Source organism: Lepidochelys kempii, chromosome 2 (genome assembly GCF_965140265.1).
Source record: "Lepidochelys kempii isolate rLepKem1 chromosome 2, rLepKem1.hap2, whole genome shotgun sequence".
In the NCBI taxonomy this organism is placed as follows: domain Eukaryota; kingdom Metazoa; phylum Chordata; order Testudines; family Cheloniidae; genus Lepidochelys; species Lepidochelys kempii.
In genome coordinates, this window is record NC_133257.1 from 484742 (window position 1) to 506519 (window position 21778).

The 21778-nt window shown below is 49.1% G+C and overlaps 1 protein-coding gene across 32 annotated transcripts in view; it reads right to left on the reverse strand.

Annotated features, from left to right (window-relative positions):
- SCRIB (scribble planar cell polarity protein) overlaps positions 1-21778 on the reverse strand; it is a 238659-nt gene that overhangs the window by 80773 nt on the left and 136108 nt on the right. For 23 of the 32 annotated variants that reach the window (XR_012157045.1, XM_073329722.1, XM_073329721.1 and 20 more), the window contains 4 exons: positions 21699-21755; positions 20399-20482; positions 12306-12716; positions 9323-9391 (listed from right to left, as the gene is read on the reverse strand). Coding sequence is in view for 31 of the 32 variants with exons in the window: in XM_073329722.1 (XP_073185823.1) it covers positions 9323-9391; positions 12306-12716; positions 20399-20482; positions 21699-21755 (621 nt within the window). In the remaining variant the exon portion in view is untranslated. The remainder of the gene's footprint in view (positions 1-9322; positions 9392-12305; positions 12717-20398; positions 20483-21698; positions 21756-21778) is intronic. The other 9 variants (XM_073329747.1, XM_073329746.1, XM_073329744.1 and 6 more) reach the window with 3 other exon arrangements.

Here is a 21778-nt window from a genome sequence, read left to right on the forward strand (position 1 = left end):
GAGAAACTTGCACCACAGAAGGTGAGCCAGAGGCTGCCCCCAGCCATGACGGCGGCAAACTGTTGGAAGAAGCCAAAGCCGGCCCCTGGGAGCTTGGGCAGGTTAGTCCTAGGAGAAAGACTTTTGGGCGGGACCCAGGGGAGGACCCCAGATATGATAACGCCAGGAAAGAGGTGGCCGAAATCAATGGGATACCTGTGGATGGGAAGGTCCGGGGTCCCGGACCTTACTTTATAGTGAAGAAAGATCTCCTGTACCACGTGGTGCAAATGCAGGAGCAAGAGATACAACAACTTCTGGTGCCACAAAAACATCAAAAACCCATATTGAGTCTCGCCCACAGTCACCTGTTTGGAGGACACCTAGGGGTAGAGAAAACCCAGGCACGGATCCTGCGGAGGTTCTTCTCGCCAAGAGTACATGAAGATGTCCGGCGATACTGCACCTCTTGTCCAGAGTGTCAGTTACATAGCCCTCGCCGGCACTTGCGGGCTCCTTTGATACCTCTTCCAATAATAGAGGTTCCTTTCGAACGGATAGCCATGGATCTGGTAGAGCCCCTAGAGAAGACAGCTCGGGGCCACAAACTTGTGCTTGTTGTACTGGACTATGCAACCCGGTACCCGGAAGCTTTTCCCCTGCGCAACACAGCTTCCAAGACAATAGCTAAGGAGCTAGTACAGATCTTTGCCTGGGTTGGGCTACCCAAGGAGATATTGACTGATCAAGGGACACCTTTCGTGTCCAAGTTGATGAAAGATCTCTGTTCATTGCTCCATGTACAAGCCCTATGGACCTCTGTACCACCCGCAAACAGATGGCCTTGTGGAAAGGTTCAATAGGACCCTCAAGGCCATGATCAGGGAAGGGGTGAGCCGGGATGGGAAAGATTGGGATACCTTATTGCCTTACTTCATATACGCCATCCAGGAGGTTCCGCAAGCCTCCACGGGTTTCTCTCCATTCAAACTACTATATGGGCGCCACCCTCGGGGCATATTGGATATAGCCAGAGAAGCCTGGGAAGAGGAGCCAAATCCCGGAAGGAACACAGTTGAGCATGTACGGCAGATGAGAGATCGGATAGCCTGAGTTACGCCCATTGTACGGGAACACTTGGAGAGAGCACAGGAGACCCAAAGAACCCATTATAACCACCAAGCGAAGCTTCGACGGTTCCAACCAGGGGATCAGGTGATGGTACTGGTGCCCACAGCAGAAAGTAAACTGTTGGCCCTGTGGCAAGGACCCTACGAAGTAACCGAAGCCGTGGGAGAGGTGAACTATAAGGTGCAGCAGCCAGGCCGCCAGAAATTGGAGCAAATTTACCACATCAATCTTCTAAAACCTTGGCACGATTCAGAGGCATGCTTAGTCATGCAGGAGACACTTCCCCAGGATGATAACTTACACGAGCAAGTGAGATCATCCGACTTGACGCCAATCCAAAAGATCGAGGCAGCTGACATGTCTCTTTCAAAGACGGCCTCCTCCTTTTGCTTTAAAGATGGCGCTGACATTTGAGAAATCCTAGACAAATTGGAGGATTGGGCCAAAAGAAATCTGATGAGGTTCAACAAGGACAAGTGCAGAGTCCTGCACTTAGGATGGAAGAATCCAATGCACCGCTACAGACTAGGGACCGAATGGCTAGGCAGCAGTTCTGCTGAGAAGGACCTAGGGGTGACAGTGGACGAGAAGCTGGATATGAGTCAACAGTGTGCCCTTGTTGCCAAGCAGGCCAATGGCCTTTTGGAGTGTATAAGAAGGGGCAGCAGATCGAGGGACATGATTGTTCCCCTCTATTCGACATTGGTGAGGCCTCATCTGGTGTACTGTGTCCAGTTTTGGGCCCCACACTACAAGAAGGATGTGGAGAAATTGGAGAGAGTCCAGCGAAGGGCAACAAAAGTGATTAGGGGTCTGAAACACATGACTTATGAGGAGAGGCTGAGGGAACTGGGATTGTTTAGTCTGAGGAAGAGAAGAATGAGGGGGAATTTGATAGCTGCTTTCAACTACCTGAAAGGTGGATTCAAAGAGGATGGATCTAGACTATTCTCAGTGATAGCAGATGACAGGACAAGGAGTAATGGTCTCAAGTTGCAGTGGGGGAGGTTTAGATTGGATATTAGGAAAAACGTTTTCACTAGGAGGGTGGTGAAACACTGGAATGCATTACCTAGGGAGGTGGTGGAATCCTCTTCCTTAGAAGTTTTTAAGGTCAGGCTTGACAAAGCCCTGGCTGGGATGATTTAGTGGGGATTGGTCCTGCTCTGGGCAGGGGGTTGGACTAGATGACCTCCAGAGGTCCCTTCCAACTCTGTTATTCTATGATTCTATGACATGATTAATCGCAACCGAGATGTGTTCTCTACAAAACCAGGGCTGACGACTAAAACCTAGCACCATATTCACACAATCCCCGGAGCCAAGGTAACATTGAGACCCTACTGAATTCCAGCAGCCAAAAAAGAAGAAACCAAGGCCAAAGTAAAGAAAATGTTAGAATTAGGGGTTATTGAAGAATCTTACAGTCAGTGGTCCAGTCCAGTTGTTCTAGTGCCTAAACCTGACGGTACCATGAGACTCTGTAATGACTTTCGCCGACTGAATGAAATATCCCAGTTTGATGCATACCCCCTACCACGCATCGACGAACTGGTTGACCGACTGGGTAGTGCCCGATTCTTGACTACACTGGATCTGACAAAAGGGTACTGGCAGATTCCTCTGACCAAAGAAGCTAAAGAAAAGACAGCATTCTCCACCCCGGATGGGCTATTCCAGTACACCGTCCTCCCTTTTGGGCTACATGGGGGCCACAGCCACATTCCAGCGCCTCATGGATAAGCTGCTGCGCCCCCATACTAGTTATGCAGCTTCATACCTAGATGATGTCATCATCCATATGCCAGACTGGGGAACCCACTTGGAGAAAGTTGAGGCAGTACTGCGCACCTTAAGGCGGGCTGGCCTCACTGCTAATCCCTCTAAATGTGCCATAGGGCTAGCAGAGGCTAGGTACCTGGGATATATTGTGGGAAGGGGCATAATGAAACCCCAAACGAATAAGCTAGAGGCAATTCAAAATTGGCCCCGGCTGACCCGAAAGAAGCAGATCCGTGTGTTCCTAGGCATGGTAGGCTACTACCAACGTTTTATTCCCCACTTCGCCACTAGGGCAAGTTCCCTAACAGACCTGGTGAAGGCCCGAGGTCCAGACATGGTAAAGTGGACCGACGCAGCAGAGGGGGCATTCACAGACCTTTGGACGGCCCTCTGTAATGACCCCGTACTCACAGCCCTGGACTTTAACAGGGAATTTATTTTACAAACAGATGCTTCTGAGGTGGGGTTGGGGGCAGTTCTGTCGCAATTGGTGGGAGAAGAGGAACACCCCATCTTCCACCTAAGCAGAAAGCTTCTCCCAAGAGAACAGAAATACGCAGTAGTCGAAAGAAAATGCCTTGCTGTCAAATGGAGACACTGCATTATTACCTCTTAGGCCGGCGATTTACTCTTGTGACGGACCATGCACCCCTCCACTGGATGCAGCGGAATAAGGAAAAGAATGCAAGGGTCACCAGGTGGTTCTTATCCCTCCTACCATTCCAGTTCTGCATACGGCACAGGGCTGGATGCCACCATGGCAACGCTGATGGTTTGTCACAAGCATACTGCCTGGCGTCCCAAGTTGCCAAATCTACGGTGTTGAGTAGAGGGGGGGGGATATGTGACGGGGCAAGGCCAGATGGCTACAGAAAAATAGTGGGAGATAGATAAATTAGCTCCAGGCTAAACAAATCCCTGGTACCAGGATAAGTGAAATGGCAGCTGCTCCAAGTCAAGTAAGACACCTGGGGACAATTAAGAACTTTCCAGAAGGCAGGGAGAATGCTAGGTTGATTGGGACACCTGAAGCCAATCAGGGCTGGCTGAAACTAGTTAAAAGCCTCCCATTTAGTCAGGTGGGTGTGCATGTCAGGAGCTGTGGGAGGAAGTTGCACTGTTGGAGAGGCTGAGTAGTACACACCATATCAGGCACAAGGAAGGAGGCCCTGAGGTAAGGGTGAAGTGGAGCTTGAGGAAATGAGGGCTGCTGTGGGGGAAGTAGCCCAGGGAATTGTACATGTCATGTTTCTAAAAGGTCAGCTACCATAGCTGATACTATTAGGGTCCCTGGGCTGGAGCCCAGAGTAGAGGGTGGGCCTGGGCTCCCCGCCCCCTTTTCCGCCTGATTAATCACTGAGACTGGGAGACAACAGAGACTGTGCAAGGAAGGATAACTTCTCCTCACCTCCCTCGCTGGCTTATGATGAAAATGGCTCAGTAGACTGTGACCCTTGTCTTTAGAGAGAGAAGGGTTACGTGGAGGGTCACAGTGAGCCTCTGAGGCTAGTGAAATCCGCCAGGAAACGCAGGACCCACGGAGGCAAGGATAGAGCTTTGTCACAATATATACATACAGAGAGGGTGGAAGTTGCCATACAAACTGTAAGAGGCTAGTTAGTTAAGAGGAGCTATTATCAGCAGGAGAAAAAAACTTGTGTAGTGATAATCAAGATGGCCCATTTAGACAGTTGACAAGAAGGTGTGAGGATACTTAACATGGGGAAACAGAGTCAATACGTGTAATGAGCCAGCCACTTCCAGTCTCTATTCACACCCAAGTTCATGGTATCTAGTTTGCATATGAATTCAAGCTCAGCAGTTGCTGCAAACTAGATACCATGAACTTGGGTGTGAATAGAGACCGGAAGTGGCTGGCTCATTACACATATTGACTCTATTTCCCCATGTTAAATATCCTCACACCTTCTTATCAACTGTCTAAATGGGCCATCTTGATTATCACTACACAAGTTTTTTTCTCCTGCTGATAACAGCTCATCTTAATTAATTAGCCTCTTACAGTTAGTATGGCAACTTCCACCTTCTCTGTATGTATGTATTGTGACAAAGCTCTGTCCTAGCCTCCGCGGGTCCCGCGTTTCCTGGCGGATTTCGCTAGCCTCAGAGGCTATATATATATATATATATATATATCATAGAATCATAGAATATCAGGGTTGGAAGGGACGTCAGGAGGTCATCTAGTCCAACGCCCTACTCAAAGCAGGACCAATCCCCAATTAAATCATCCCAGCCCGGGCTTTGTCAAGCCTGACCTTAAACTTCTAAGAAAGGAGATTCTACCACCTCTCTAGGTAACGCATTCCAGTGTTTCACCACCCTCCTAGTGAAAAAGTTTTTCCTAATATCCAACCTAAACCTCCCCCACTGCAACTTGAGACCATTACTCCTTGTCCTGTCATCTTCTACCACTGAGAATAGTCTAGAACCATCCTCTTTGGAACCATCTCTCAGGTAGTTGAAAGCAGCTATCAAATCCCCCCTCATTCTTCTCTTCTGCAGACTAAACAATCCCAGTTCCCTCAGCCTCTCCTCATAAGTCATGTGTTCCAGACCCCTAATCATTTTTGTTGCCCTTCGCTGGACTCTCTCCAATTTATCCACATCCTTCTTGTAGTGTGGGGCCCAAAACTGGACACAGTATTCCAGATGAGGCCTCACCAATGTCGAATAGAGGGGAACGATCACGTCCCTCAATCTGCTGGCTATGCCCCTACTTATACATCCCAAAATGCCATTGGCCTTCTTGGCAACAAGGGCACACTGTTGACTCATATCCAGCTTCTCGTCCACTGTCACCCCTAGGTCCTTTTCCGCAGAACTGCTGCCTAGCCATTCGGTCCCTAGTCTGTAGCGGTGCATTGGATTCTTCCGTCCTAAGTGCAGGACCCTGCACTTATCCTTGTTGAACCTCATCAGATTTCTTTTGGCCCAATCCTCCAATTGTCTAGGTCCCTCTGTATCCTAACCCTACCTGCCACCGTATCTACCACTCCTCCTAGTTTAGTATCATCCGCAAATTTGCTGAGAGTGCAATCCACACCATCCTCCAGATCATTAATGAAGATATTGAACAAAAGCGGCCCCAGGACCGACCCTTGGGGCACTCCACTTGATACCGGCTGCCAACTAGACATGGAGCCATTGATCACTACCCGTTGAGCCCGACAATCTAGCCAACTTTCTACCCACCTTGTAGTGCATTCATCCAGCCCATACTTCTTTAACTTGCTGACAAGAATACTGTGGGAGACCGTGTCAAAAGCTTTGCTAAAGTCAAGAAACAATACATCCACTGCTTTTCCTTCATCCACAGAACCCGTAATCTCATCATAGAAGGCGATTAGATTAGTCAGGCATGACTTTCCCTTGGTGAATCCATGCTGACTGTTCCTGATCACTTTCCTCTCGTGTAAGTGCTTCAGGATTGATTCCTTGAGGACCTGCTCCATGATTTTTCCGGGGACTGAGGTGAGGCTGACTGGCCTGTAGTTCTCAGAATCCTCCTTCTTCCCTTTTTTAAAGATGGGCACTACATTAGCCTTTTTCCAGTCGTCCGGGACTTCCCCCAATTGCCATGAGTTTTAAAGATAATGGCCAATGGCTCTGCAATCACAGCCGCCAACTCCTTTAGCACTCTCGGATGCAATGCATATATATATATATATATATATATATATATATATATATATATATATATATATATATATATATATATATATATATATTCTTACTATATGTTCCATTCTATGCATCTGATGAAGTAGGCTGTAGCCCAGGAAAGCTTATGCTCTTATAAATTTGTTAGTCTCTAAGGTGCCACAAGTACTCCTGTTCTTTTTGTAAATAAGGAAGTGTTATTTACTCCTTCTCATAATACAAGAACAAGGGGACACCAAATGAAATTAATAGGTAGCAGGTTTAAAACAAACACAAGAAAGTATTTTTTCACGCAACTCACTGTCAACCTCTGGAACTCCTTGCCAGAAGATGTTGTGAAGGCCAATACTATAACAGGGTTCAAAAGGGAGCTAGATAGATTCATGGAAGATAGGTCCATCAATGGCTATTAGCCAGGATGGGCAGGGATGGTGTCCCTAGCCCCTGTTTGCCAGAAGCCTGGATTGGGTGACAGGGCATGGATCACTTGATGATAACCTGTCTGTTCATTCCCTTTGAGGCACCTGCCATTGGCCACAGTCACTGAACAGGATACTGGGCTTGATGGACCTTTGGTCTGACCCACTATGGCTGTTCCTATGTTCTTATGTTCACTATACATATCTAACTATAAAACTGACTAAAAACTAAAATAGTGTTCAAATTATTTACAGTTTGATGATGAAGAAGCTAGCTATTGCTGCACATACTGAAGAGGTTCCATCTCAGGCCATGGGTAGTAGAAAGGAACGGGAAAGGTGATCGGTCTGCACTGTCCCTTATATCCTTGGTTCAGAGCACAAGGAAGGGAAGGCTGCAGGCCTGGACCAGCGGAAACTGCAAACAAAAATCTTCTGGTCTCAGGTGTATGAAGTGTGTGCGCACCCACACTGGAATACTCATAAGGACATCTCTTGAAGAACAAACAAGATTCCTTCTCATTAAGAAGAAAAGGAACACTATCGAAACCAAACTAACACTAACCAGTAACTGCTAAGAACGTGTCTATTTTCAACTATTTACAAAACAATGGATAAACCACAGTGAGCAGAGATGCTCTGAAACTGTGATGAGACAGAACAGGGGTTGCCCCACACTTTATGCCCTTTGTTGGGGGCATGACGACACTTCGGGCACAGGTACGTCCCCCCATGGACATTCCTGCCCAAAGGAATCTGATCTTGAGTGTACTGGGTGCATGTGCACCAGCAGTAGAGTATATAGGGGTAAGTGCTTAAAGAAAAACATCTCTGTTCAGTGGGCTGCTGCTGAAGTCCTGGTGCACAGTGAACGGGCTGGAGACTATTCTAATGCTGTTGAATAAATTGATGGGATAGCTTGCATTTACACACTGCACCCCACGCTGATCATCATATCCAAGAAAGGAACCATCAGAAATCAAAGGGGCTCAAAATGGATGTAGGGAATGACTGGAGGCCTGGAAGAACTCTCATAAGAAGGGATTTTGAAACGATTAGGGTTATTTACCTGACAAAGGAGATGACTAATAGGAGCCATGACTGAAAGACACAAAATAACGACTGGCATAGAGAAGGGTTTCATAGATTTTCAAGGTCAGAGGGGACCACTGTGATACTAGGCTGACCTTCTGCATAACACAGGCCATAGAACTCCCCCAGAATAATTCCTACAACTCATCTTTTAGAAAAGCAGCCAATCTTAATTTAAAAATTGTCAGTAATGGAGAACCCACCACGACCTTTGGTAAATTGGTCCATGGATTAGTTACCCTCACTGTTAAAAATTTATGCCTTATTTCCAGTCTGAATTTGTCTAGCTTCAACTTCCAGTCATTGTATCATCTTAGACCTTTCTCTGCTAGATTGAAGAGCCCATTATTAAACAAATGTCCCCCAAGTAAATACTTATAGACTGTAAGCAAGTCATCCTTTAATCTTTATGTTAAATTAAAGAGATTAAGCTCTTTGCAACTATCACTATAAGGCATGTTTTGTAATCTTTTAAACATTCTTGTAGCTCTTCTCTGAGTGCTCTTCAGTATATCAACACCTTTCTTGAATTGTGGGCACCAGAACTGGACACAGGATTCCAGCAGTGGTCACACCAGTGCCAAATACAGAGGTAAAATAACCTCTCTACTCCTATTCGAGATTTCCCTGTTTATGGATCTAAGGATCACATTAGCTCTTTTGGCCACAGCATCACACTGGGAGGTCATGTTCAGCTGATTATCCACCACAATCCCCAAGCCTCATTCAGAGTCACTGCTTCCCAGGATAGAGTCCGCCTTCCTATAAATATAATGGTCTACATTCTTGTTCCTCGATGTAAACATTTACATTTAGCCATATTAAAATGCATATTGTTTGCTTGTGTCCAGTTTACCAGTAAACACATATGGTTCTGAGTCAAGGATCTGTCCTCTCCATTATTTACCACTCCCCCAATATTTGTGTCATCTGCAAACTTTATCAGTGATGATTTTTTGTTTCCTCCAAGTCACTGATAATAAAAATGTTAAATAGCCTAAAGACAAGAATCAATCCCTGCTCAATGACAATTCCCCAGTTACATTTTGAGACCTATCAGTTAGCAGTTTTTAATCCATGTAATGTGTGCCATGGTAATTTTATATCATTCTAGTTTTGTAATCAAAACACAGAGAGTTGTCCTCCTGTTCCACCCTCCCATAGTGAAACCTTCTTGCCCTTGAGGTACCCCCTGCCCTTCCCCAAACTGTCAGCCCTGTATGTGAGGGACTCACCTGCTGGCTGCTCGGTGAGTAAGAGGCATCCCGCCTGGAGCTCCCAGGCTCAGACTCGCCTGCTGGAGCCTGAAAAACACAGACAAAACTATGCAGTTACTGCACAGCTGCAGCTCCTGTGCATCTGACCTGGCCCTGGGCCCAGGAGCAGGGGCCATGCAGCAGGGGAGCAGAGCTGGCAACTGGACTGGTGCCAGGAGCAGCCACCACACAGTCGGGGAGCAGAACCAGCACTGGACCCAGGAACAGCTGCCACACAGCAGGAAAGCACAGCCAGCATGGGGAACAAGAGAGCAGCGCTACCCCAAGCTCCATGCCCAGCTGCTGGGGCAAGACTGCCTCCCCTGCCTGAATCAAAGCCCTAAAATAGCCTCTATTCATCCCATAACTCAGTTAGAGGCCTCAGCTCCTCTCCAGCAAATGATAAAGGCCATAGCGCAGACAATTCCTTCTGTCCCAGGGCCCCTTCTGAGTCTCTGCTGCTTGGAGAAGAGGGAGACGACACGTTCCCAACCCCACTCACTGACCAGCAACAAGAAAGCAAAAGATCCAAAGAGATGGGGAAGGGGGAGAGCCTTGAACCTTCCTCACTCTCTCTGTCTTAGGCTTGGTCTGTGCTACGAAATGAGGTAGATACAACTATGGCGCTCAGGAACGTGAAAAATCCTCCTGAGTGATGCAGCGAAACTGACCTAACCCCCAGAGTAGACAGCGCTCAGTCAGCGGGAGAATTCTGCAGTGGTGCCTCTTGGGGAGGAGGAGTACCGACACGGATGGGAGACCCCTCCTGTCAGCAATTGTAGTGTCTACACACAAGTGCTACAGAGAAACCGCTGCACCGTTTTAAGCGTAGACAAGATCTTACGCCCTTATACGGCCCCCACTGCAATTGACTTTTAAACAACTTTGTATTCGTGGATAATCTAGGCACTATACCCAGATGTATAGACACTCTCTTCTTAACCTTGTATTATATAATTTTTTAACATTCGCTTTAATAAATTTTTAAAATCTGAGCATCTTCCAGTCTTCCATGTATTTATCCTCCCAAAACCTCTGTGGGGTAGGAAGGTGCATTATTATCCCCATTTCACGGATGGGAACTGAGGCATAGAGGGCTGGATTCACAAAGCTATTAGCTGCCTAAAGATGCAGATAGCCTAGTGGGATTTACAGCCGTGCCCAAGTGCTTAGCTCACGGAATTCCTGTACACTCCACTAGGCACCTATCTCTGGCTCCAGACAACTAGATACCTTTGCAAACCTGGCCAACTGACTTGCCCAAACTCTGTGGCAAAGCCAGGAATTAAACCCAGGTCTCAAGTGTCATGCTAGCCCCCAAATCAGTTGGCCAGCCTTCTTCTCTGTTTCTCTTCCTATTCTGCCCTTTGGGGCAAACCACGCGGGACATGGCGGTGCAGCTGCAATGGTCTTTTCATCATTGTAGCCTAGGTCCTCAAACAAAGGATTTGTCGTACACAGAGCATAGTAAACCTGAGAGTTCATGTTCCAGCCCCAGTTGTGAAATCGGGGACTTTGTTAAGGCCCGCAGCAGAGCTGTGGGGAACTGGCTGTGCGTGCCTAGAGATAGGACCTGTGCTGCATACTGTCCTAGTGAGCTGGGCTGTCTTCAATGTACAGATGTACAGAAAGGACTCGGGTTTGGACAACGCCAAGTACGTGAATGTGACACCGACACAGGACAAAAGGCTCCATTCTTTGCCACTCCCTGCTGTGACCAAACCACAGACAGACAGGAGCACAAGGGCATGGCCACCCTCCAACCATGCGGTCAGTAACACTTCCAGAGAAATGGCGCTCTGGAGGCACTGTCATGCAAACCCCTCTGATACTGATCACCCTCCCCCAGTGCAGACTGGGGCACGGGGTGCTGCCACTCCCACCCCGTGTCACTGACCCTCCCAGCACAGACAGGGGCACAGGGGCACTCCCACCCCCACCCCATGCCATTGCTACCCCCAGCCCGTGTCACTGACCCCCCAGCACAGACAGGGGCACAGGGGCACTCCCACCCCATGACACTGACCCCCCAGCACAGACAGGGGTACAGGAGCACTCCCACCCCCACCCCATGACACTGACCCCCCAGCACAGACAGGGGCACAGGGGCACTCCCACCCCCACCCCGTGTCACTGACCCCCCAGCACAGACAGGGGCACGGGGGCACTGCAACGCCCCGTGTCACTAACCCCACATCACAGAGTGGGACACAGGGGCAGCTGCCACCCCCACCCCCCATGTCACTGACACACACACCCCAGCACAGACTGGGGCAAGGGGCACTCCCACCCCGTGACACTGACCCCCCAGCACAGACAGGGGGACAGGGGCACTCCCACCCCCACCCCATGACACTGACCCCCCACCCCGTGTCACTGACCCCCCAGCACAGACAGGGGCACAGGGGCACTCCCACCCCATGACACTGACCCCCCAGCACAGATAGGGGCACTCCCACCCCCACCCCATGACACTGACCCCCCAGCACAGACGGGGCACAGGGGCACACCCACACCCACCCCATGTCACTGACCCCCCAGCACAGACAGGGGGACTCCCACCCCCACCCCATGACACTGACCCCCCAGCACAGACAGGGGGACAGGGGCACTCCCACCCCACCCCCAGTGTCATTGACCCTCCCCCCACCCAGCACAGGCTGGGCTCATTCATTGTGTACTAGTTGTCTGGTGGTGGGGCACGTCAGTGACCCCAGCACTGATCCCTGCTATGGGAATGACAAGCTCACACACACAGCAATGTGGGAGGCCCTCAGGAGTCCAGTGCGACACAACACACATGGCACACGACATTGCTGTATGTTAGGTGGGGTTAGCCCCCGAACAGGCCTTGTGCTACCAGCATCCAGGGGCAGGGCATGCTCACTGATTTAGTAGGACACTGGTGGGCTTTAGTTGATGTGACTGCATGCTACACACAAGATGCTGCAGGACTGCTTGCCTTGGAGTAAAGGTTGGTCTTCAGAACTCCCCCCTGGCCATAGCCAAGGGGAGGGCCCCCCAGACAGGCCTTGCCTGCTGCCTTCCCCCTTCGATTAGCCACCACAAAGGGGTTCTCACTGAAGAGGATTGGTTGGGAGTCGACCATACTCTCTTGCTCTGGCTCCTGTGGCTTTGGCAGCTGGTTCTGGGTTAGGGGGCAGCCCACAGGCTCCGGCATGTGTAGCGGGACCAGCGCTGCCCTTTCTGTGTGCTTGCCAGGTGATGCTGGGTCCTGGGGCGGGCTAGTTACACTGCGGCTCAGGCCTGCGATTGGGTCAGGGTCTGAATTCTGGCTGTCCAGAGCCACTGGCAGAGGCAGCAGAGCGCAGTCACTCTCCATTCCAGGGCTGGCTCGATCACACTGAACGAGCTGAGAGGGAAACAAAAGGGTCAGAAACAGAAAGAAAGAACAGCTAGCTTAAGGGAGAGGAGGCAGCAAACATGGTGCCAGTCACTGCCACCACTGCTCCTAGACACCAGGGACAGGAGAGCTCCCACACACAACGCCCATCTCCACAGCTCCCTGGCTCTGCACTAGGGGAATCACAATGCTGAACAGCCTCACGTGCAATGGAGGTGCGCAAAACTCTCCTGCCTCCTGGCAAGGCCTTACCTATGGGATCCCATGAGCTGCCTCCAAGAGGACAGCTTCTTGCTCTGTCTGCATATACGGGAGTGCACAAAATAAGCACATCCCTGTCACATGCCACTTGGATACTTTCTGTACATACTAAGCCCACACTTCCAGCCAGAGACACACACTGAGCCTGCATACACCCACATACACCTCCAGCTCACACTCCACACGTGCTCCAGAGCATTAAACAGGAAAGGCTCCTGGGAAGAACATGGAAGGAAATAGCCAGGGCACCATCCACCCGCTCATTGTCACTGCACAGGCACAGACTAAAGCCTTCCACCGCACTACAGCGCACACGAAAGCAGCTCACTGTCCCTGTAGGGGCTAACACCACCCACCTCACTGCAGCACAATAGGAGAGCAGCTCACTGTCCCTACACTCACTATCTATCATGCACACGAAAGCAGCTCACCATCACCACATTGCCTAATGCCACCCACCTCACTACAATGCACATGAAAGCAGCTCACCATCGTCACACAGGCTAACCACCCACCTCACTACAGTGCACACAAAAGCATCTCACTGTCACCACACAAATTCTTCCCCATCAAAAGGCAGCACAAACATCTCTGGACCCACCATCGTGTCGGCTGTAATGCGGCATTAAAAGGTTGAAGGAAGTCTTGCTCCATCAAGGCCGCAGCTTTCCCCTAGGCTCCATTCACCCTCTCCACAGTGGTTTTACTGGAAGAAGCACTGACCTTTCCTCCTCTAACACTGCAGAGGCCAGACTTTCAGTGGCAGTCTCCTGGTGCGCAGCCAGAGCCCTCTCCAGAGAAGCAGAGACAGTCAGAGCCCAGCACTCCAACCTCCTCCATCCAGAAACAGGCTAAAGAGCTGTGTGACCCTTTCTGCTCCAATCACGTTCTGCGGCCCGAGTCAGGGTGACACTTACAAAAATAGCCCTCCAGGGCGGGGTAGGTGTGTGACTGTAATGGCAGCTGGGAAGCTGAATTTATGCAGAAATTCCTGGCGCTCTCCTGCTCCAACCCCCAGCCTTCCCCATCCCATGCTAAGGCAGCAAAGGGGAGAGTGACGGCTCGTATCAGGTTTCCACAGACACTGAGGTCTGGGTGACACTTATAAAGAGAAAATCATACACCCAACTGTCATAGTGATGCCAGAAAAAACTCTGTGTAGATGAAGTTATAACAGCGAAACAGCCCTTTTGCTGGGATAGCTTATTTCGTTTGGGAAGCTGGTATAAGCTACATGGGCAAAAGAATGCTGTTGTCTGTCTGATCTGCATCTCTATGAGGAGGTTTGCCAGTCTAGCTACAGGCAAACCCTTCCTAGTGTAGCCAACGCCTGCCACACCATGCTCCTCCCTGCTTGTTTCTCTAACACTGGGAGAAACCCAGAAACGCTACCGGAGCAGAGACCCCGGGGTGTGGGAGAGTGTAGATCCCACTAGTCCCACACCAGTCTGTCTTGCTCACATAGGGGGAAGGAGAGCACTGTCCCTCTCAGGCATTGTGGGGAAGGGAAGGCGAATGCAGCTCTGCTGAATCTGGAAAGTGAGAAGTGCACTGACCCGTAGGATGCCTCAGAAACCTCCCTGCTTTGGCTCATCCACACTGCTAGCTCCTGAGCCCCTCCAGCTCTCAGTCTGATCTCCAGGGCTGCTGCAGTGCATTCCGGGGACAGACTCCCAGCTTCCACCTCGTCTCCCTCTCACTGGATTATTTTTACTGGCTAAGCACAGCTCCTATTTTTGGCAACTGAGGATCTGTTAACATTGTACCATTGACCCAGTCTTGTCCCCCAAGAAATGGGCTCCTGTCCAATGCAGTGAGCTGTAGCTCATGAAAGCTTATGCTCAAATAAATTGGTTAGTCTCTAAGCTGCCACAAGTCCTCCTTTTCTTTTTGCTCCTGTCCTAGCATAGGGAGATAGGGAATACATGCCCCCCAGAGCAGATACAGGGCTAATACAGTCATAGTCTGCCCTGGTCCACCACTTTGGCCCAGAACAGGAACCCTAATCCTCTTCTGCTAGCACAGTCAGGCTCTGAAATCTAACAGGCAGAACAAGATCCAATGGTTGGAAGCAGAAGCCAGATAAATTTACACTAGAAATAAAATGCAGATTTTTAACAATGAAGGTATTTAATCATTGGAATAATTTACCTAGGACTATGGTCGATTCGCTATTCCTTGGAGTCTATAAATCAAGGTCTTTCTAAAAGATCTGCTCTGCCTCAACCCAGAGTTATGGGCTTGATGCAGGTGTCACTGGGTGAGGCCAACCTGGATTAACACTGGAGCTTTAGAGGCTACAGCCTGGGGCCTCAGATTTTGAGGGGTCCCTGTGACGAAGTGTGAAAGTTCTTAATGTTTTCTCTGAACATGGTGTGTGCCTCAGTTTCCCCTATGTATTGCTTAAGTATCTGGGTGGTGGAATAAGAGTGTGTGATCATTGCAGAGACCCCTAGAGAGTAGGTGTGAGTACCATCAGCACAGAGAGTAACCTAGCAACTGATAAATAAATGAAATAATAAATAAATGAATAAAGAAAGAATAAATGGACACAAATCAAACGTCAAGAATTATAACATTTAAAAACCAGTCGGAGAACACTTCAATCTCCCTGGTCACTCGATTACAGACCTAAAAGTCGCAATATTACAACAAAAAACTTCAGAAACAGACTCCAATGAGAGACTGCTGAATTGGAATTAATTTGCAAACTGGACACCGTTAAATTAGGCTTGAATAAAGACTGGGAGTGGATGTATCATTACACAAAGTAAAACTATTTCCCCATGTTTATTTTCCCCCCCTACTGTTCCTCACACGTTCTTGTCAACTGCTATAAATGACCCATCTTGATTATCACTACAAAAGGTTGTTTGTTTTTTTTCTCCTGCTGATAATAGTTCACCTTAACAGATCAGTCTCGTCATAGTGTGCATGGTAACACCCATTGTTTCATGTTCTCTGTGTATATATCTATCTATCTATCTATATATCTTCCTACTGTATTTTCCACTGCATGCATCCGATGAAGTGGGCTGTAGCCCACGAAAGCTTATGCTCAAATAAATTTGTTAGTCTCTAAGGTGCCACAAGTACCCCTGTTCTTTTTGCAGATACAGACTAACATGGCTGCTACTCTGAAACCTAGCAACTGATAGTCGCAGCCCCATCCTCCTCTGCAAGGTGCTGGGAGCAAAGAGATCAGGTGACCTTTTGCAGGGAAAGGGACAGAGGAAGGGCTACGGGGGTTGGGGGGTGTCAGAGGATGGGCTGGTGGAAACTGGTCAGTTTCCTGTTTTGATACTCGGAGGGGAAGTCCAGGGCACCAGGCCCTGGATCCCCCAAGATGGACTTCGCTGTCCCCGATTTCTGTGGTAACAAGCTCTGTTCTACGCTGTGTTCCTGTCAACTAATAAACCTTCTGTGTTACACGTGGGCTGAGAATCACTGCTGCCTGAAAAGTTGGGGGGCAAGGCCCTTTGGGGGTGTACAAGGCTTCCCCATCCAGGGGGACTCACTGTGGGGAGCTCACAAGGTGAACAGGGGGCTAATTGCTCCGAGGTCAGACCTAGGAAGCGCAGAAGCCAAAAAAGGCTTCTTGCCATGGTGCAAGGGTACCCTGTGGGGAATCACACTGCACCAGAGTCCTGCCTGGCTTCTCTCAAAGCAGTTCCAGAGCATCCAGCCTGGGACCCCCATGACACTCCCCAATATATATATATAATTTGTATAGGTGATTAGATAATTAAAGCCATAGCATCACGATGTGTATTACGACCAGTTATGTGCCAAAATCCAAATGGTTTTGTTTGTTTTAACTTTCACTCAGCTCTATAACGGGTCCATCACGCTTAAAAACAGGAACTAAAATAACCAAGGGAATTTAACAAAAGAGTGTTTAGCATTGGGCATGGGTAGTGGTAAAGCACGAAAGATAATGAATATGCAAAAAGGGGTTCCCAAAACAATAACAGCCCTGGGCCCCCTTCACACTTAATCTGGCCCTGGGTGAGAGGGTCACTCGGTGTTATGCAAGAGGTTTCAGTACATGATCATACTGGTCCCTTCTAGTCTTAAAAATCTCAGAATCAATGAATCTATGAAAGAGCCAAGCTCATCGCCCATGAACTCCACTGCACTGGGTACTACACAGACACGACTCAGACAGAGGGACCATAGAAACATAGAATCATAGAATATCAGGGTTGGAAGGGACCCCAGAAGGTTATCTCGTCCAACCCCCTGCTCGAAGCAGGACCAATTCCCAGTTAAATCATCCCAGCCAGGGCTTTGTCAAGACTGACCTTAAAAACCTCTAAGGAAGGAGATTCCACCACCTCCCTAGGTAACGCATTCCAGTGTTTCACCACCCTCTTAGTGAAAAAGTTTTTCCTAATATCCAATCTAAACCTCCCCCACTGCAACTTGAGACCATTACTCCTCGTTCTGTCATCTGCTACCATTGAGAACAGTCTAGAGCTATCCTCTTTGGAACCCCCTTTCAGGTAGTTGAAAGCAGCTATCAAATCCCCCCTCATTCTTCTCTTCTGCAGGCTAAACAATCCCAGCTCCCTCAGCCTCTCCTCATAACTCATGTGTTCCAGTCCCCTAATCATTTTTGTTGCCCTTCGCTGGACTCTCTCCAATTTATCCACATCCTTCTTGAAGTGTGGGGCCCAAAACTGGACACAGTACTCCAGATGAGGCCTCACCAATGTCGAATAGAGGGGAACGATCACATCCCTCGATCTGCTCGCTATGCCCCTACTTATACATCCCAAAATGCCATTGGCCTTCTTGGCAACAAGGGCACACTGCTGACTCATATCCAGCTTCTCGTCCACTGTCACCCCTAGGTCCTTTTCCGCAGAACTGCTGCCTAGCCATTCGGTCCCTAGTCTGTAGCTGTGCATTGGGTTCTTCCGTCCTAAGTGCAGGACCCTGCACTTATCCTTATTGAACCTCATCAGATTTCTTTTGGCCCAATCCTCCAATTTGTCTAGGTCCTTCTGTATCCTATCCCTCCCCTCCAGCATATCTACCACTCCTCCCAGTTTAGTATCATCCGCAAATTTGCTGAGAGTGCAATCCACACCATCCTCCAGATCATTTATGAAGATATTGAACAAAAGCGGCCCCAGGACCGACCCTTGGGGCACTCCACTTGATACCGGCTGCCAACTAGACATGGAGCCATTGATCACTACCCGTTGAGCCCGACAATCTAGCCAGCTTTCTACCCACCTTATAGTGCATTCATCCAGCCCATACTTCCTTAACTTGCTGACAAGAATACTGTGGGAGACCGTGTCAAAAGCTTTGCTAAAGTCAAGAAACAATACATCCACTGCTTTCCACAAATAGTTCTAGCAAACAGTGGACCAGAAACAACTCTGTGCACAATTTGGAGTTGACTCATTCAAGGCTGGCTTTTAAAAGGTGTAACGTACAAATACAAAACATGTTACTTGCAGTAAATCCCTGATATCAACCCACACAGAGGGGCCTATACACAGCAGAATAGACTGACACACCCTGGGCTTAAATTCTTGCCCCTTCTCTGGGGTGCTCCCAAGAGAAATCCCATTCAGGACCCAGAGCAGAGCCCTGTAGCAGCACCATGCCTTCCATCACTTCCACCTCTGTTCGGGCATGTGAGAAACAGTGAGTTTCCAAGGGGAACTGGGCCTTCCTTCTTCATTGCCCCTCCAGATGGGCCTCATCCCTCAGAGATGTATTCAGCTAGACAGGCACAGACACTCCAGATGGCACTGACTTTCTCTCAGTCATGCTCCTGCAGTAAAATCCACCCTTCTCAAACTGGCTAAAAGGCTCTCTCAGACCCAGCTGGAATTAATGGCAATGAGACTAACACAGCCAGGAGTAAATGAGGCTATATAGGCTGAGCCAGGGCTCAGGCTGCATCTAAAATGAGACAGACCAGAGGACAGATACAGCTTGATTAGACAGAAAGGCGACCAGCTGGAAGAATCAGACATACAGCAAGAACTGGGAGCTAATGCTGCTGTGGGAACAAGGAAACAGAAATAGTCACCTTCATTAAACTTGACTGTCAGGCTGCAAAATACCTGATAAATTACCAATTCACTTCCTTGCCAGCTGCCCTGATCCTGAGCTCAGCCTTCCTGCCAGAGGCCAAGTGGACTAACTGCACCTCCAGAGGGAAAACCCAGCACCCTTGTCACCCCTGCAGCCCCCAACTCCATGCTTTTTGTGTTGGGGTATGTACAGGGCAGGCAGGACAGCTGGAGGGAGATGAACATGGACATCAGCTGTCACTCTGTCTGAAATGAGACATTTATAGATGCTGCTGTCCCCTCACATTCCAAAATAGCAGCTTGTGCAGCCCTGCATTCCACAGCCCCCAGAAACTCCCAGTCTGAGGCAGGGACCCAGTAGGGCAGCAGTTCCCAAGCAGTCCTTCATGGGCACCTCATGGTGGGCTGAAGAGAGACAGCTGCTTACAGGGGGCCGGCTCTTCCCTTGATTCCAGCTGCTAAGTCACATTAAAAGATGCTAAAAATACATTACATTCTTTCCTGGTGGGACTTTTCTGTGTGAGTAACCACCAGTAGGCAAGAAGACAAGGCCAGGGGAATGGCAGGGCAGGGAATGTGGAGCCAAGCAATGGTGGGCATGGAAGAAAGGGGAGGTGGTGTCTCGGGATGGTATTGGGAAATGGAATGGGACAGGACAGGAGGTGAAGCAATGGAGGAATGAGGGGGGAGGTGGAAAATGGGCACTATGAGAAAGGGAACAGCAAGGGAGGCAGGGCCTAAAAGTGATGGGGTGACTGGGGTGGGAGGTAGGGCCCGGATGATGGGGGAACAGGAGAGGCAAGACAGTGCTCAGGGCAATGGGAGGAGAAGAGAGGTGAAGTGGGGCTCGCTGGAGATGGGATTGGGACGGGAGAGGAAGAGACATGGAGTGTGGGTGATGGAAGAGACAGGAGGGGGTCATGGCCTCTCTACCTTCAAGGCAGCATTAACTAAGCTGTGAAATCCAGTTAGCCTTCCCTGGAACTAAGAACCCCTGCCCCTCCATCCTGGGATTGACACATGGGAAGTCCCATAAACTGCAGTGTCAAGTTTGTGTCCTAGACGGGGTGCGCCATGTCCTTTCATTTGGCCTCCTGCCATTCCAGCTGGATCTGGGATTCTCCTCTCCTGTCCCACGTCGGTGGGTAGTGCTGCGCATCTTGTTGGGCACCAGCTGCTCCCCACCCCACCCAGCAGCCTACAGCGAGCTCTGCCTGTGACATTACTGCTTCTCAGAGGGCACAGGCCAGGTCCCCCTCAGGACACACTCTCCTTTTCTTCCCCTAGGGACCTCTTCCACCGGTGTCTCCATCCCTGGCCAGCCTCCTGCCTGAGCCCATCCACAGCCCCAGCGAGGACCCCATCACTTACAGCACGGGTGACTCTTGGTGAGTTGTTGCTGGGCAAAGCTGCCAGGGTCCGATAGTCCAGTCGCAAAGGCTCACTGCTGATGCTCTGGAAAGGAATAAAAAACAGGGACAGGTCAGGCCAGGAATGGGATAAGGGAAGAAGGAGGGATCAGGCCAGAGAAAGAGGGGCAGCTCCTCTGCGAGCCAATGAACCTATCAACAAGCAAGGCCTCATCTCCAGGGAAAACTCATGAGAAACTCTCATTGCCTGGGAAAAAGACCAGCCAGTGACGCAACCACTGTCACCTAGGAAATACTTTAGGCATCAGCTTGGAAAAAAAGCAACACACAGCACACGCCAACCCACTGTCACCCAGGAAGTGCCCCTGCCAGTATTCCAAATCTCCATCATTTCTCCTGCCTTGCCTGTGCCTGACTTGAGGATTTCCCATTCATTCCTGAATGTCCCACTCTCTGGTGCAGGGCTTCTCACAGACTGATACATTTTAAGGCCAGAAAGGATAATTAGATCATCGAATCTGATCTCCAGAATGAAACAGGCCATAAAATTTCACCTAGTTATGCCTGTATTGAGGCAATTTTTTTTTACTAAATCATCTTCCAGAAAGGCATCTAGTCTTGATTTGAAGACATCAGGACACGGAGAATCCATTACTCCATTTAATTGTTTGTTCCAATAGTTAGTCTCGCTCATAGTTGAAAATTTTGCCTTATTTCTAATTTGACTTAATCTGACTTCAGCAAGCGGCCATTGGTAATTGTTATGCCTTTCTCCACTAGATTTTAGAGCTTTTTAATATCCAGTATTTTCTTCTTATGAAGGTTCTTATTCATTGTAATCAAATCACCTCTCAATCTTCCTTTAGATAAGCTAACCAGATAGAGCTATTTAAGTCTCTTGCAGTGATGTTGTAGCCTTGTTGGTCCCAGGATATTAGAGAGACAAGGTGGGTGAGGTAATAACTTTCATTAGACCAATTTCTGTTGGTGAGAGAGACTGAATGCATCCGATGAAGTGAGCTGTAGCTCACTAAAGCTTATGCTCAAATAAATTTGTTAGTCTCTGCGGTGCCACAAGTACTCCTTTTCTTTTTGCGGATACAGACTAACACGGCTGCTACTCTGAAAGCTCCTCTGTGGAAGCTCAAAAGCTTGTTTCTCTCTCACCAACGCAAGTTGGTCCAATAAAAGACATTCCCCCCGCACCTTCCCTCTTTCACAGTAAGGCATTTTCTACACCCCTTGAATAATCTTTGTGGCTCTCTTCTGCACCCCTAGAATCCTCCCACCAAGCTCCTCACCTCTGCCTCCTCCTCAAGGAGTTGCGTGGCTGCCTCCCGCTCCCTACGCATCCTCTCCTTCCATAAGAACAGGACAGAGT